The sequence below is a fragment of the Oncorhynchus masou genome, unplaced genomic scaffold (genome assembly GCF_036934945.1).
Source record: "Oncorhynchus masou masou isolate Uvic2021 unplaced genomic scaffold, UVic_Omas_1.1 unplaced_scaffold_459, whole genome shotgun sequence".
Taxonomy (NCBI): Eukaryota; Metazoa; Chordata; class Actinopteri; order Salmoniformes; family Salmonidae; genus Oncorhynchus; species Oncorhynchus masou.
Window position 1 is genome coordinate 554,514 of NW_027010985.1, and position 14,002 is coordinate 568,515.

At 48.7% G+C, this 14,002-nt stretch overlaps 3 protein-coding genes across 3 annotated transcripts in view; 1 reads left to right on the top strand and 2 right to left on the bottom strand.

The window, feature by feature from the left end:
* LOC135535192 (vitamin K-dependent protein S-like) overlaps positions 1-2,523 on the bottom strand; it is a 26,795-nt gene extending 24,272 nt beyond the window's left edge. The window contains exon 1 of the mRNA XM_064961896.1: positions 2,517-2,523. Coding sequence (XP_064817968.1) covers positions 2,517-2,523 — 7 coding nt within the window. The remainder of the gene's footprint in view (positions 1-2,516) is intronic.
* On the top strand, positions 7-3,961 carry LOC135535200 (thioredoxin-like protein 4B). The gene is made up of 3 exons (XM_064961905.1): positions 7-2,714; positions 2,913-3,064; positions 3,260-3,961. Exons 1-3 carry the CDS (start codon positions 2,583-2,585, stop codon positions 3,423-3,425), a joined length of 450 nt encoding a protein of 149 aa, XP_064817977.1. The 5' UTR covers positions 7-2,582; the 3' UTR covers positions 3,426-3,961.
* A 3,354-nt stretch (positions 3,962-7,315) lies between these two features.
* LOC135535193 (putative protein ARB2BP) lies at positions 7,316-10,150 on the bottom strand. The gene is made up of 3 exons (XM_064961897.1): positions 9,855-10,150; positions 9,246-9,734; positions 7,316-7,622 (listed from the first exon to the last, which is right to left on the bottom strand). Exons 1-3 carry the CDS (start codon positions 10,148-10,150, stop codon positions 7,316-7,318), a joined length of 1,092 nt encoding a protein of 363 aa, XP_064817969.1.
* Between the last annotated feature and the right edge of the window lie 3,852 nt (positions 10,151-14,002).

The following is a 14,002-nucleotide window of genomic DNA, read 5'->3' on the forward strand; positions in this document are numbered from 1 at the left end:
ACACTGACTGTTCCAGCATCACTGGTTCTGTTGCCATAGACACGGACTGTTCCAGCATCACTGGTTCTGTTGCCATAGACACTGACTGTTCCAGCATCACTGGTTCTGTTGCCATAGACACGGACTGTTCCAGCATCACTTGTTCTGTTGCCATAGACACTGACTAATCCAGCATCACTTGTTCTGTTGCCATAGACACTGACTGTTCCAGCATCACTTGTTCTGTTGCCATAGACACTGACCTATCCAGCATCACTTGTTCTGTTGCCATAGACACTGACTGATCCAGCATGACTTGTTCTGTTGCCAGGGGTTCCATAGACATGTAGTGAAACAGCTGAGCTCTGGAAGGTTCTGATACAGTGGACCTGGGATACATGGTTCTGGTATATACAGTTGGAAGTTTACATACACTTAGGTTGGAGTCATTAAAACATGTTTTTCAACCACTCCACAAATTTCTTGTTAACAAACTATTGTTTTGGCGAGTCGATTAGGACATCTACTTTGTGCAGGACACACGCAGTTCTTCCAAAAATTGTTGGCAGACAGATTATTTCACTTATAATTCACTGTATCACAATTCCAGTGGGTCAGAAGTTTACATACACGAAGTTTAAACAGCTTGAAAAATCCCAGAAAATGTCAAGGCTTTCGAAGCTTCTGATAGGCAAATTGACATCATTTGAGTCAATTGGAGGTGTATTTCAAGGCCTACCTTCAAACTCAGTGCCTCTTTGCTTGACATCATGGGAAAATCAAAAGAAATCAGCCAAGACATCAGAAAAGAAAATGTAGACCTCCACATGTCTGGATTATCCTTGGGAGCAATTTCCAAACGCCTGAAGGTACCACCATCATCTGTACAAACAATAGTACGCAAGTATAAACACCATGGGACCAGGCAGCCGTCATACCGCTCAGGAAGGAGACGCGTTCTGTCTCCTAGAGATTAATGTACTCGGTGCGAAAAGTGCAAGTCAATCCCAGAACAACAGCAAAGGACCTTGTGAAGATGCTGGAGGAAACAGGTACAAAAGTATCTATATCCACAGTAAAACGAGTACTATATTGACATAACCTGAAAGGCCGCTCAGCAAGGAAGAAGCCACTGCTCCAAAACCGCCATAAAAAAGCCTGACTACGGTTTGCAACTGCACATGGGGACAAAGATCGTACTTTTTGGAGAAATGTCCTCTGGTCTGATGAAACAAAAATAGAACTGTTTGGTCATAATGACCGTTATGTTCGGAGGAAAAATGGAGAGCCTTGCAAGCCAAAGAACACCATCCCAACCATGAAGCACGGGGTGGCAGCATCATGTTGTGGGGGTGCTTTGCTGCAGGAGGGACTGTTGCACTTCACAAAATAGATGGCAACATGAGGAAGGAAAATTATGTGGATATATTGAAGCAACATTTCAAGACATCAGTCAGGAAGTTAAAGCTTGGTCGCAAATGGGTCTTCCAAATGAACAATGACCCCAAGCATACTTACAAAGTTGTGGCAAAATGGCTTAAGGACAACAAAGTCAAGGTATTGGAGTGGCCATCACAAAGCCCTGACCTCAATCCCATAGAAAATTTGTGGGCAGCACTGAAAAGCGTGTGCGAGCAAGGAGGTCTTCAAACCTGACTCAGTTACACCAGCTCTGTCAGGAGGAATGGACCAAAATTCACCCAACTTATTGTGGGAAGTGTGTGGAAGGCTACCCGAAACGTTTGACCCAAGTTAAATAATTTAAAGGCCATGCTACCTGATAGGTAGTTGAGTGTATGTAAACTTCTGACCCACTGGGAATGTGATGAAAGAAATAAAAGCTGAAATAAATCACTCTCTACTATTATTCTGACATTTCACATTCTTTAAAATAAAGTGGTGATCCTAACTGACCTAAGAAAGTTAATTTTTACTAGCATTAAATGTCAGGAATTGTGAAAAACGAGTTTAAATGTATTTGGCTAAGGTGTATGTAAACTTCCGACTTCAACTGTATGTAGATGAGATAGATTGAATAGATATGTAGCACATATAGGGTGGTTTCTGGTTCTCTCTTTTGTCTCTCTCCCTTTCTTTAGACACCCCAATGGTTAACTGTATATAAAAACATGCTCACTTTAATATATAAGTTAAACGTAGTTGTTTTTGTTGATGGATTGAGTGTTTTTGTGTGTGTGTTTATTTGAACAAAAGTGATCCAAAGCATGCTTGCTTCGGTACGAAAAACTGTGGTTGTGTCTGAAATATTTCAAGCCTACTGCTGACTAATCAAATCACATGTATTTATAAAGACCTTCTTACATCAGCTGTTATCTCAAAGTGCTGTACAGAAACCCAGCCTAAAACCCCAAACAGCAAGCTAAAAATGTATTAGCCATACTACATACTGATATACTAGTAAAACGCAGTATTAGACGTTAAACAAATATCAACATACTTGGCTCAAACGACAGGAAAGAAGCAGCGGACACTTGCGGCTGTTCGGTCAGTTTCTGACGGACGTTTTATGGTGTTACACAACATACCGGTACGTCCATTTTCGTTTGTCAAACTGAACACAATGCTAGCCAGCAGCTAACAAAATGAGTTTGTTTTTGGCCAAATTGTCATGCAAAAGGGACATAGACGAGGTAATAAAAACTGTCGCTGAAAAGGTTTTAGTTCTTCGGTTTGGAAGAGATGAAGACTCGGTCTGCCTGCAGCTTGACGAGATTGTAAGTAGCTAACATTAGCATGTGTAGCTAGCTGGCTAACTAGCTAGCTCTACCAGCTAACTACTACAATATTGTGGCCAGTAAACATTGACATGCATGTCAGTCGTTACCAATATTTACACCAACACTGTCATTGTAAAAAAAAAAAAAAGTTTGTCTGTCTGAATCGGAATGACAGTGTTGTCATTCTTTTGCCAGCTGTCCAAAACCTCCCACGATCTGAGTAACATGGCGTCTATCTACATCGTGGATGTGGACTCGGCTCCCGTCTACACGAGATACTTCGACATCAGCTACATCCCATCTACCGTCTTCTTCTTCAACGGACAACACATGAAGGTTGATTATGGGTGAGTGTTGAGAAGGAAGATGGCCTACAACTGGACTCGGGCGCTAGAATTCCACTGGTTGATTATACAGTCTTAGTTTCAGTGAGTTGTAACACACTCCCCTTTTAATGTCATAGTTGTGGGCACTCCTCATATTAGCTACAAACCATTTCCCCTTTGTAGGCCTATAGCTAAAACACTGTTGTCCCTATACAGGTCTCCAGATCACACCAAGTTTGTGGGCAGTTTTAAGACCAAACAGGACTTCCTGGATCTGATCGAGGTGATCTACAGAGGAGCTATGAGGGGGAAGATGATCGTCAAGAGTCCCATCGACCCTCAGAACATCCCCAAGTACGACCTGCTCTACCATGGGATCTAATCCCATCACGACCTGCTCAACCATGGGATCTAATCCCATCACGACCTGCTCAACCATGGGATCTAATCCCATCACGACCTGCTCAACCATGGGATCTAGATTTCACCACGATTCCCCACCCTTCAGTGCGGTTTCAAGCACCCTGGCTGCAGATCTTGTCTGGGGGGCCTTCAGCACGGTTTGAGCGCTCAAGCTACCGACAATTCATGGGAAAAGAAAACGTCTGACCAGCACAGAACGGATTGGCCCAGCCTGGACAATTGTGGTATTGACGTTATCAAGAGACACCAGATGTAGTGTTTAGTGAAACTGTCCATAACGTGAGGTTTGATATTTCCTAGGGCAATAGATCTCTATAAGAGACACAGGTACATGTCAGAGTGGACAATCCTTTATTTCATACAATGAAGACTCGTTGACAGCTGGGCATTTCTTGTTGCCTCTTGTTTATAGTGGGAATGCTGAATCTAATGTATGTTTGGTGACGAGGTCTGACCCCTTTTGAAATGTGTTAATAAATGTGTCACTTCAAATAATGTTTGGTTTCATCTCTACTGTTTCACCACAATAAATCATTATCTGCTAAATAAATGTAATAAGGCCATTCACAGTGCTGGAGATCCTTGTATTATCTAAGCCCAGGCACCACATACAGTGCTGGAGATCCTTGTATTATCTAAGCCCAGACAGTGCTGGAGATCCTTGTATTATCTAAGCCCAGACACCACAGACAGTGCTGGAGATCCTTGTATTATCGAAGCCCAGGCACCACAGACAGTGCTGGAGATCCTTGTATTATCTAAGCCCAGGCAGTGCTGGAGATCCTTGTATTATCTAAGCCCAGGCAGTGCTGGAGATCCTTGTATTATCTAAGCCCAGGCAGTGCTGGAGATCCTTGTATTATCTAAGCCCAGGCAGTGCTGGAGATCCTTGTATTAACTAAACCCAGGCATCACAGACAGTGCTGGAGATCTTCACACACCTACTTTTGGTGTTCGTTCGTCTTCAGTGTTACTTGTCGTTAACTGACATTTACCATGAGATATATTACCCAGACTTCCCACACCTACTCATTCTTCTCAGAGTCATCTACCCTCACTGAGTTGTGTGGTTACCATGAGATATATTACCCAGAGTTGTGTTGTTACCATGAGATATATTACCCAGAGTTGTGTGGTGACCATGAGATATATTACCCAGAGTTGTGTAGTGACCATGAGATATATTACCCAGAGTTGTGTGGTGACCATTAGATATATTACCCAGAGGGAATTGTTGATAAATGCTGTACATGTTTTATTCTAGATAACATTTTATTTGTAAAAATGTGCCACAAAAAATGCATTTTACATAAATGTCTTTCGTATTTTACAGATAGTAAGATGAAAAAAAGTATTTATCCACAATCTGCTGTCGACAAGTCCGACCCTGGAGTGTCTTAGCAAAATGAAACTAAATATTTAGGATGACCTGGAGTGTCTTAGCAAAATGAAACTAAATATTTAGGATGACCTGGAGTGTCTTAGCAAAATGAAACTAAATATTTAGGATGACCTCATCCAGAGTCCAGTAAAATGTATTTGCGTGAATTAGACACGTGTCTTTCTGACCTTAAAATAAATACTCAATTCCCACTGTACTCCTGGTGCTGTCAGTAAGGCCTGGTGATGCCCTCCCACTGTACTCCTGGTGCTGTCAGTAAGGCCTGGTGATGCCCTCCCACTGTACTCCTGGTGCTGTCAGTAAGGCCTGGCGATGCCCTCCCACTGTACTCCTGGTGCTGTCAGTAAGGCCTGGCGATGCCCTCCCACTGTACTCCTGGTGCTGATGCCCTCCCAGTAAGGCCAGTAAGGCCTGGTGATGCCCTCCCACTGTACTCCTGGTGCTGTCAGTAAGGCCTGGTGATGCCCTCCCACTGTACTCCTGGTGCTGTCAGTAAGGCCTGGTGATGCCCTCCCACTGTACTCCTGGTGCTGTCAGTAAGGCCTGGTGATGCCCTCCCACTGTACTCCTGGTGCTGTCAGTAAGGCCTGGTGATGCCCTCCCACTGTACTCCTGGTGCTGTCAGTAAGGCCTGGTGATGCCCTCCCACTGTACTCCTGGTGCTGTCAGTAAGGCCTGGCGATGCCCTCCCACTGTACTCCTGGTGCTGTCAGTAAGGCCTGGTGATGCCCTCCCACTGTACTCCTGGTGCTGTCAGTAAGGCCTGGCGATGCCCTCCCACTGTACTCCTGGTGCTGTCAGTGCCCTCCCACTGTACTCCTGGTGCTGTCAGTAAGGCCTGGTGATGCCCTCCCACTGTACTCCTGGTGCTGTCAGTAAGGCCTGGTGATGCCCTCCCACTGTACTCCTGGTGCTGTCAGTAAGGCCTGGTGATGCTGGTGCTGTCAGTAAGGCCTGGTGATGCCCTCCCACTGTACTCCTGGTGCTGTCAGTAAGGCCTGGTGATGCCCTCCCACTGTACTCCTGGTGCTGTCAGTAACTCCTGGTGCTGTCAGTAAGGCCTGGTGATGCCCTCCCACTGTACTCCTGGTGCTGTCAGTAAGGCCTGGTGATGCCCTCCCACTGTACTCCTGGTGCTGTCAGTAAGGCCTGGTGATGCCCTCCCACTGTACTCCTGGTGCTGTCAGTAAGGCCTGGTGATGCCCTCCTCCTGGTGCTGTCAGTAAGGTCTGATCCTCCCACTGGTGCTGGTGCTGTCAGTAAGGCCTGGTGATGCCTCTCCCGTTGTGATGTCTGATCTGTCCCACTGGTGCTGTCAGTGAAGATCTGTCCCACTGGTGCTGTAAGGCCTGGTGATGCCTCTCCCGTTGTGAGGTCTGATCTGTCCCACTGGTGCTGTCAGTAAGGCCTGGTGATGCCTCTCCCGTTGTGAGGTCTGATCTGTCCCACTGGTGCTGTCAGTAAGGCCTGGTGATGCCTCTCCCGTTGTGAGGTCTGATCTGTCCCACTGGTGCTGTCAGTAAGGCCTGGTGATGCCTCTCCCGTTCTGAGGTCTGATCTGTCCCACTGGTGCTGCTGTCAGTAAGGCCTGGTGATGCCCTCCCGTTGTGAGGTCTGATCTGTCCCACTGGTGCTGTCAGTAAGGCCTGGTGATGCCCTCCCGTTGTGAGGTCTGTTCTGTCCCACTGGTGCTGTCAGTAAGGCTTGGTGATGCCTCTCCCGTTGTGAGGTCTGATCTGTCCCACTGGTGCTGTCAGTAAGGCCTGGTGATGCCTCTCCCGTTGTGAGGTCTGATCTGTCCCACTGGTGCTGTCAGTAAGGCCTGGTGATGCCTCTCCCGTTGTGAGGTCTGATCTGTCCCACTGTGTGCTGTCAGTAAGGCCTGGTGATGCCTCTCCCGTTGTGAGGTCTGATCTGTCCCACTGGTGCTGTCAGTAAGGCCTGGTGATGCCTCTCCCGTTGTGAGGTCTGATCTGTCCCACTGGTGCTGTCAGTAAGGCCTGGTGATGCCTCTCCCGTTGTGAGGTCTGATCTGTCCCACTGGTGCTGTCAGTAAGGCCTGGTGATGCCTCTCCCGTTGTGAGGTCTGATCTGTCCCACTGGTGCTGTCAGTAAGGCCTGGTGATGCCCTCCCACTGTCCCACTGGTGCTGTCAGTAAGGCCTGGTGATGCCTCTCCCGTTGCGAGGTCTGATCTGTCCCACTGGTGCTGTCAGTAAGGCCTGGTGATGCCTCTCCCGTTGTGAGGTCTGATCTGTCCCACTGGTGCTGTCAGTAAGGCCTGGTGATGCCTCTCCCGTTGTGAGGTCTGATCTGTCCCACTGGTGCTGTCAGTAAGGCCTGGTGATGCCTCTCCCGTTGTGAGGTCTGATCTGTCCCACTGGTGCTGTCAGTAAGGCCTGGTGATGCCTCTCCCGTTGTGAGGTCTGATCTGCCCCACTGGTGCTGTCAGTAAGGCCTGGTGATACCTCTCCCGTTGCGAGGTCTGATCTGTACTCCTGGTGCTGTCAGTAAGGCCTGGTGATGCCTCTCCCGTTGTGAGGTCTGATCTGCCCCACTGGTGCCCCTGCTGCGGGTCACCATACTGAAGGTGGTGGGCGGTTTAGGACTCAGAGTTTTGGAGAAGAACCTGAACACAGACTCCATGCAGACAGATGGAGCCGCGTCATGACTCTGTGTCCCAGCTGACATCTGAGGGCATCCTGCTTTCAGTGACCCCACCGGCTGGTTCAGGGGCTTGGAGCTCAGTACCCACCTGAAAGGCAACGTGTTACGTAATGTGCAATGTAAAAGAGAATATATTGTCAATTACTTCCCTGGTTAAAGACATCAACCCACCTCCTAGAGCGTGTCCTGACCTCCCTGGTTAAAGACATCAACCCACCTCCTAGAGCGTGTCCTGACTTCCCTGGTTACATAAAGACATCAACCCTCCTCCTAGAGCGTGTCCTGACTTCCCTGGTTAAAGACATCAACCCTCCTCCTAGAGCGTGTCCTGACTTCCCTGGTTACATAAAGACATCAACCCACCTCCTAGAGCGTGTCCTGACTTCCCTGGTTACATAAAGACATCAACCCACCTCCTAGAGCGTGTCCTGACTTCCCTGGTTACATAAAGACATCAACCCACCTCCTAGAGCGTGTCCTGACTTCCCTGGTTACATAAAGACATCAACCCACCTCCTAGAGCGTGTCCTGACTTCCCTGGTTACATAAAGACATCAACCCACCTCCTAGAGCGTGTCCTGACTTCCCTGGTTAAAGACATCAACCCACCTCCTAGAGCGTGTCCTGACTTCCCTGGTTACATAAAGACATCAACCCACCTCCTAGAGCGTGTCCTGACTTCCCTGGTTACATAAAGACATCAACCCACCTCCTAGAGCGTGTCCTGACTTCCCTGGTTAAAGACATCAACCCACCTCCTAGAGCGTGTCCTGACTTCCCTGGTTAAAGACATCAACCCACCTCCTAGAGCGTGTCCTGACTTCCCTGGTTAAAGACATCAACCCACCTCCTAGAGCGTGTCCTGACCTCCCTGGTTACATAAAGACATCAACCCTCCTCCTAGAGCGTGTCCTGACTTCCCTGGTTAAAGACATCAACCCACCTCCTAGAGCGTGTCCTGACTTCCCTGGTTAAAGACATCAACCCACCTCCTAGAGCGTGTCCTGACTTCCCTGGTTAATAAAGACATCAACCCACCTCCTAGAGCGTGTCCTGACTTCCCTGGTTAAAGACATCAACCCACCTCCTAGTGCGTGTCCTGACTTCCCTGGTTACATAAAGACATCAACCCACCTCCTAGAGCGTGTCCTGACTTCCCTGGTTACATAAAGACATCAACCCACCTCCTAGAGCGTGTCCTGACTTCCCTGGTTACATAAAGACATCAACCCACCTCCTAGAGCGTGTCCTGACTTCCCTGGTTACATAAAGACATCAACCCACCTCCTAGAGCGTGTCCTGACTTCCCTGGTTAAAGACATCAACCCACCTCCTAGAGCGTGTCCTGACTTCCCTGGTTAAAGACATCAACCCACCTCCTAGAGCGTGTCCTGACTTCCCTGGTTAAAGACATCAACCCTCCTCCTAGAGCGTGTCCTGACTTCCCTGGTTACATAAAGACATCAACCCTCCTCCTAGAGCGTGTCCTGACTTCCCTGGTTAAAGACATCAACCCACCTCCTAGAGCATGTCCTGACTTCCCTGGTTTAAAGACATCAACCCTCCTCCTAGAGCGTGTCCTGACTTCCCTGGTTACATAAAGACATCAACCCACCTCCTAGAGCGTGTCCTGACTTCCCTGGTTACATAAAGACATCAACCCACCTCCTAGAGCGTGTCCTGACTTCCCTGGTTAAAGACATCAACCCACCTCCTAGAGCGTGTCCTCCCAGCCACTCTCGTGCCCACCGCGTCCAACGGCTGGTGCCACAGGCTGTGGGAGGAGTCCAGGAAGGCCGCCGCCCACACCTGCCCCACCACTTGTTGTGGGCGTCGGCACAGCAGGTCCACGAACGCCAGGCCTCCGTAACCGTGCGCTACCACGACGACGCGCCGGGAGACGCAGCGCGACACCAGGAGGTCCCAGACGCGGTGAACGTGCTCCTCCGGAGTCTCCCCAACACCTCCTCCCTGGTTGGGGTTCATCAGGAGGACTCCCCAGCTGCCCTCTTCTAGGACCCTCTTCACGTAGGGGATCATGCTGCCTCTTTCCAGACCTCGGCTGGCAGCAGCCCTCCAGCTCCACAGCCCGCAGCGCATCGTTCCCCGGTCCTGGACCACCACCAACAGGGTGGCAGGGCTCTCCAGGGCCCCAGGGGAGAGGTACACGTAGCCCTGGCTGGGGGCTCCTCGGTGGGGGCTAAAGTAGACCCTGTGGTCCCCCTGAGGCTCTGGTGGAGGAGGGAGGTAGACCTCCTTTCTAAGAGATGGAGGAGAGAGGTAGACCCCCTTGCTGAGAGATGGAGGAGGGAGGTAGAACTCCTTGCTGAGGGGTGGGAGGTAGAGCCTGAAGAGGTGCAGCTGCTCCTCCTCGTGTTGGGTGACGTGGAGACATAAGGCCTCGTCCTCTCTAGGGTGGGTGTTGGGTCCCTGGTTCACAGCTCCGCTGGGCGTCTGGGTCACAGCTCCGCTGGAACATGAAGGTGACCCTGGGTGACCCGACAGACGCCCGTCCGAGGTGAAGCGATAGGGGAAGATTGAGGGAGGGGAGACAGTCTGACCCCCCTGGCTCTGGGTCTGACCCTGGCTCTTAGCGGTGTCCAACATTAACTCCATCCTGGTGCAAAGCATAAAGGGAGATGTCAAACACTGGGCCAACTGATCCAGTTAGTCTCTAGCCTGGGAGTATTGAGGAAGGGCTATCTGATCCCATTAGTCTCTAGCCTGGGAGTATTGAGGAAGGGCTATCTTATCCCGTTAGTCTCTAGCCTAGGAGTATTGACTTCCCTGGTTACATAAAGACATCAACCCACCTCCTAGAGCGTGTATTGAGGAAGGGCTACATCTAGCCTGGGAGTATTGGTTACATAAAGGCAGCCTACCATCTAGCCTGGGAGTCCTGAGGTTACATAAAGGGCTCAACCCAGCCTCCTAGAGCGTGGGACATCTAGCCTGGTTATTAAAGGAAGGGCTACATCTAGCCTGGGAGTATTGAGGAAGGGCTATCTGATCCCGTTAGTCTCTAGCCTGGGAATATTGAGGAAGGGCTACATCTAGCCTGGGAGTATTGAGGAAGGGCTATCTGATCCCGTTAGACTCTAGCCTGGGAGTATTGAGGAAGGGCTATCTGATCCCGTTAGTCTCTAGCCTGGGAGTATTGAGGAAGGGCTACATCTAGCCTGGGAGTATTGAGGAAGGGCTATCTGATCCCATTAGTCTCTAGCCTGGGAGTATTGAGGAAGGGCTACATCTAGCCTGGGAGTATTGAGGAAGGGCTATCTGATCCCATTAGTCTCTAGCCTGGGAGTATTGAGGAAGGGCTATCTGATCCCCGTTAGTCTCTAGCCTGGGAGTATTGAGGAAGGGCTACATCTAGCCTGGGAGAATTGAGGAAGGGCTGTCTGATCCCGTTAGTCTCTAGCCTGGGAGTATTGAGGAAGGGCTATCTGATCCCATTAGTCTCTAGCCTGGGATTATTGAGGAAGGGCTATCTGATCCGGTTAGTCTCTAGCCTGGGAGTATTGAGGAAGGGCTATCTGATCCATCTAGCCTGGGAGTATTGAGGAAGGGCTATCTGATCCCGTTAGTCTCTAGCCTGGGAGTATTGAGGGAGGGCTGTCAGGGATCCCGTTAGTCTCTAGCCTGGGAGTATTGAGGGAGGGCTATCTGATCCCGTTAGTCTCTAGCCTGGGAGTATTGAGGAAGGGCTGTCTGATCCCGTTAGTCTCTAGCCTGGGAGTATTGAGGAAGGGCTGTCTGATCCCGTTAGTCTCTAGCCTGGGAGTATTGAGGAAGGGCTATCTGATCCCATTAGTCTCTAGCCTGGGAGTATTGAGGAAGGGCTATCTGATCCCGTTAGTCTCTAGCCTGGGAGTATTGAGGAAGGGCTGTCTGATCCCGTTAGTCTCTAGCCTGGGAGTATTGAGGGAGGGCTCTCTGATCCCATTAGTCTCTAGCCTGGGAGTATTGAGGAAGGGCTACATCTAGCCTGGGAGTATTGAGGAAGGGCTATCTGATCCCGTTAGTCTCTAGCCTGGGAGTATTGAGGGAGGGCTCTCTGATCCCGTTAGTCTCTAGCCTGGGAGTATTGAGGAAGGGCTCTCTGATCCCGTTAGTCTCTAGCCTGGGAGTATTGAGGAAGGGCTACATCTAGCCTGGGAGTATTGAGGAAGGGCTATCTAGGGAGTATTGATCCCATTAGTCTCTAGCCTGGGAGTATTGAGGAAGGGCTACATCTAGCCTGGGAGTATTGAGGAAGGGCTATCTGATCCCGTTAGTCTCTAGCCTGGGAGTATTGAGGAAGGGCTACATCTAGCCTGGGAGTATTGAGGAAGGGCTCTCTGATCCCGTTAGTCTCTAGCCTGGGAGTATTGAGGGAGGGCTACATCTAGCCTGGGAGTATTGAGGGAGGGCTATCTGATCCCGTTAGTCTCTAGCCTGGGAGTATTGAGGGAGGGCTCTCTGATCCCGTTAGTCTCTAGCCTGGGAGTATTGAGGAAGGGCTCTCTGATCCCGTTAGTCTCTAGCCTGGGATTATTGAGGGAGGGCTATCTGATCCCGTTAGTCTCTAGCCTGGGAGTATTGAGGGAGGGCTGACTGATCCCGTTAGTCTCTAGCCTGGGAGTATTGAGGAAGGGCTGTCTGATCCCGTTAGTCTCTAGCCTGTGAGTATTGAGGAAGGGCTGTCTGTTCCCGTTAGTCTCTAGCCTGGGAGTATTGAGGAAGGGCTCTCTGATCCCGTTAGTCTCTAGCCTGGGCTCTCTGATCCCGTTAGTCTCTAGCCTGGGAGTATTGAGGAAGGGCTATCTGATCCCGTTAGTCTCTAGCCTGGGAGTATTGAGGAAGGGCTACATCTAGCCTGGGAGTATTGAGGAAGGGCTGTCTGATCCCGTTAGTCTCTAGCCTGGGAGTATTGAGGGAGGGCTGTCTGATCCCGTTAGTCTCTAGCCTGGGAGTATTGAGGAAGTAAGCACATTGTTATTTGTTTTCAGGGATAATTTTACATTTCATGTAATAGACACAGTGGGCTTCCAAATTATTGACACCCTTGATAAAGATGAGCATAAATGACTGTATTAAATTATACAAACACTAAGCTATATTGTACACTAACATTTTTGGGGGGGTAATTATATAATGTTATGCTAATACAACTGTTCCATTGGTGTGTGGCCAAAGAGCTCTATATTCATGTCATCCAACAAATGTAAACAGCTGGAGTTTTCTAAACGCCACTTGGATTGGAACCTGGTGCTTTGGGTCAGATCACCTGTAAATAGAGCAAACCAGAGGTGGGTTTGGTGTCCAAATCAGGATGTATGAGCAGAGAATAACCCCATTACCTACTGTGGAATATGGTGCTGGATCTTTGATGTTATGGGGGCTGTTCTGCTTCCGCTGGTCCTGGGGCCTTTGTTAAGGTCAACGGCATCATGAACTCTACCAAATACCAGGACATTTTAGCCCCCAAAAAACTGGTAGCCTCTGTCAGGTAGCTGAAACTTGTCCCAAAGTGGATCTTCCAGTAAGACAATAACCCCAAGCACACATAAAAATCCACAAAGAAATTGTTAATTGGCCACCAAAAATCTACATTTTGCAATGGCAATCTCAGTCTCTGGACTTAAAAACCCCATTGAAAACACATTTCATACTGTCCTTTTTTTCTCTCATCTTTACCAAGGGTGTCAATAATTTGGAACCACGCTGTATATCCTAACCAAGGGTGTCAATCATTTGGAACCACGCTGTATATCCTAACCAAGGGTGTCAATCATTTGGAACTAACCAATAACAGGTCAAGCGGTTTGCATTACCATTTATTTAAACTATGATTTATTTTTGCATTGGATTTATCAGTTCATTTATCACCATGGCTACTGGCTAATAGCATCCCTCATCACCAAAACATACCTGGCTAAAGTGATGCGTTGTGGCACTCGTCAGCCCAAAACAGTCGCTGTATGCGGTCTGGCGACCAGTTGTAATCCAATAACCCAAAGAAGCCAATGAGAAAAGGCACTAAACGTTACTTTACTCTCGACTGAATATTAGTAATGACCGCTCCGATGATGCTTTGACAGATGGACGCTACAAACGAAAAGCGAAGACGTGACGACACAACCCCCATCTATAGGTCAAAGGTGCATGACATAGTGCGCGAGTGGCATGGAAATGCCGCGTGACATAATCAGTCACAAGACACAAATATATGCTTTTTAAAAATAAAATAAAAACATTTTATGTTTAACTTCGAGATAACAAGCTTCAACCACACAGAGATACTTTTATTTAAAATATTACGTTTTATTGTACACTTAATTCACACTATTTATTACTGAACAATATGATATGGCCATTTCAGGACTGTCATCTTTATCCACACATTGGCAATTGTTCCACCATGAATGTATTATGCAGTATATGAGTTTGCATGTTGCTCGATCTTTCTCTATGTCTGCCGGGTGC

What these genes read in the sequence shown, in the direction of transcription:
- LOC135535193 (XM_064961897.1), bottom strand. Translation starts at nt 10,150, where the DNA reads ATGGAGTTAATGTTGGACACCGCTAAGAGCCAGGGTCAGACCCAGAGC. An exon ending in CTCCCACCCCTCAGCAAGGA is followed by an intron (nt 9,735 to 9,854) that starts GTTCTACCTCCC and finishes GGTCTACTTTAG; the next exon opens with CCCCCACCGAGGAGCCCCCA. An exon ending in GGGAGGACACGCTCTAGGAG is followed by an intron (nt 7,623 to 9,245) that starts GTGGGTTGATGT and finishes GTTGCCTTTCAG; the next exon opens with GTGGGTACTGAGCTCCAAGC.
- LOC135535200 (XM_064961905.1), top strand. Translation starts at nt 2,583, where the DNA reads ATGAGTTTGTTTTTGGCCAAATTGTCATGCAAAAGGGACATAGACGAG. An exon ending in GCCTGCAGCTTGACGAGATT is followed by an intron (nt 2,715 to 2,912) that starts GTAAGTAGCTAA and finishes TTCTTTTGCCAG; the next exon opens with CTGTCCAAAACCTCCCACGA. An exon ending in CACATGAAGGTTGATTATGG is followed by an intron (nt 3,065 to 3,259) that starts GTGAGTGTTGAG and finishes GTCCCTATACAG; the next exon opens with GTCTCCAGATCACACCAAGT.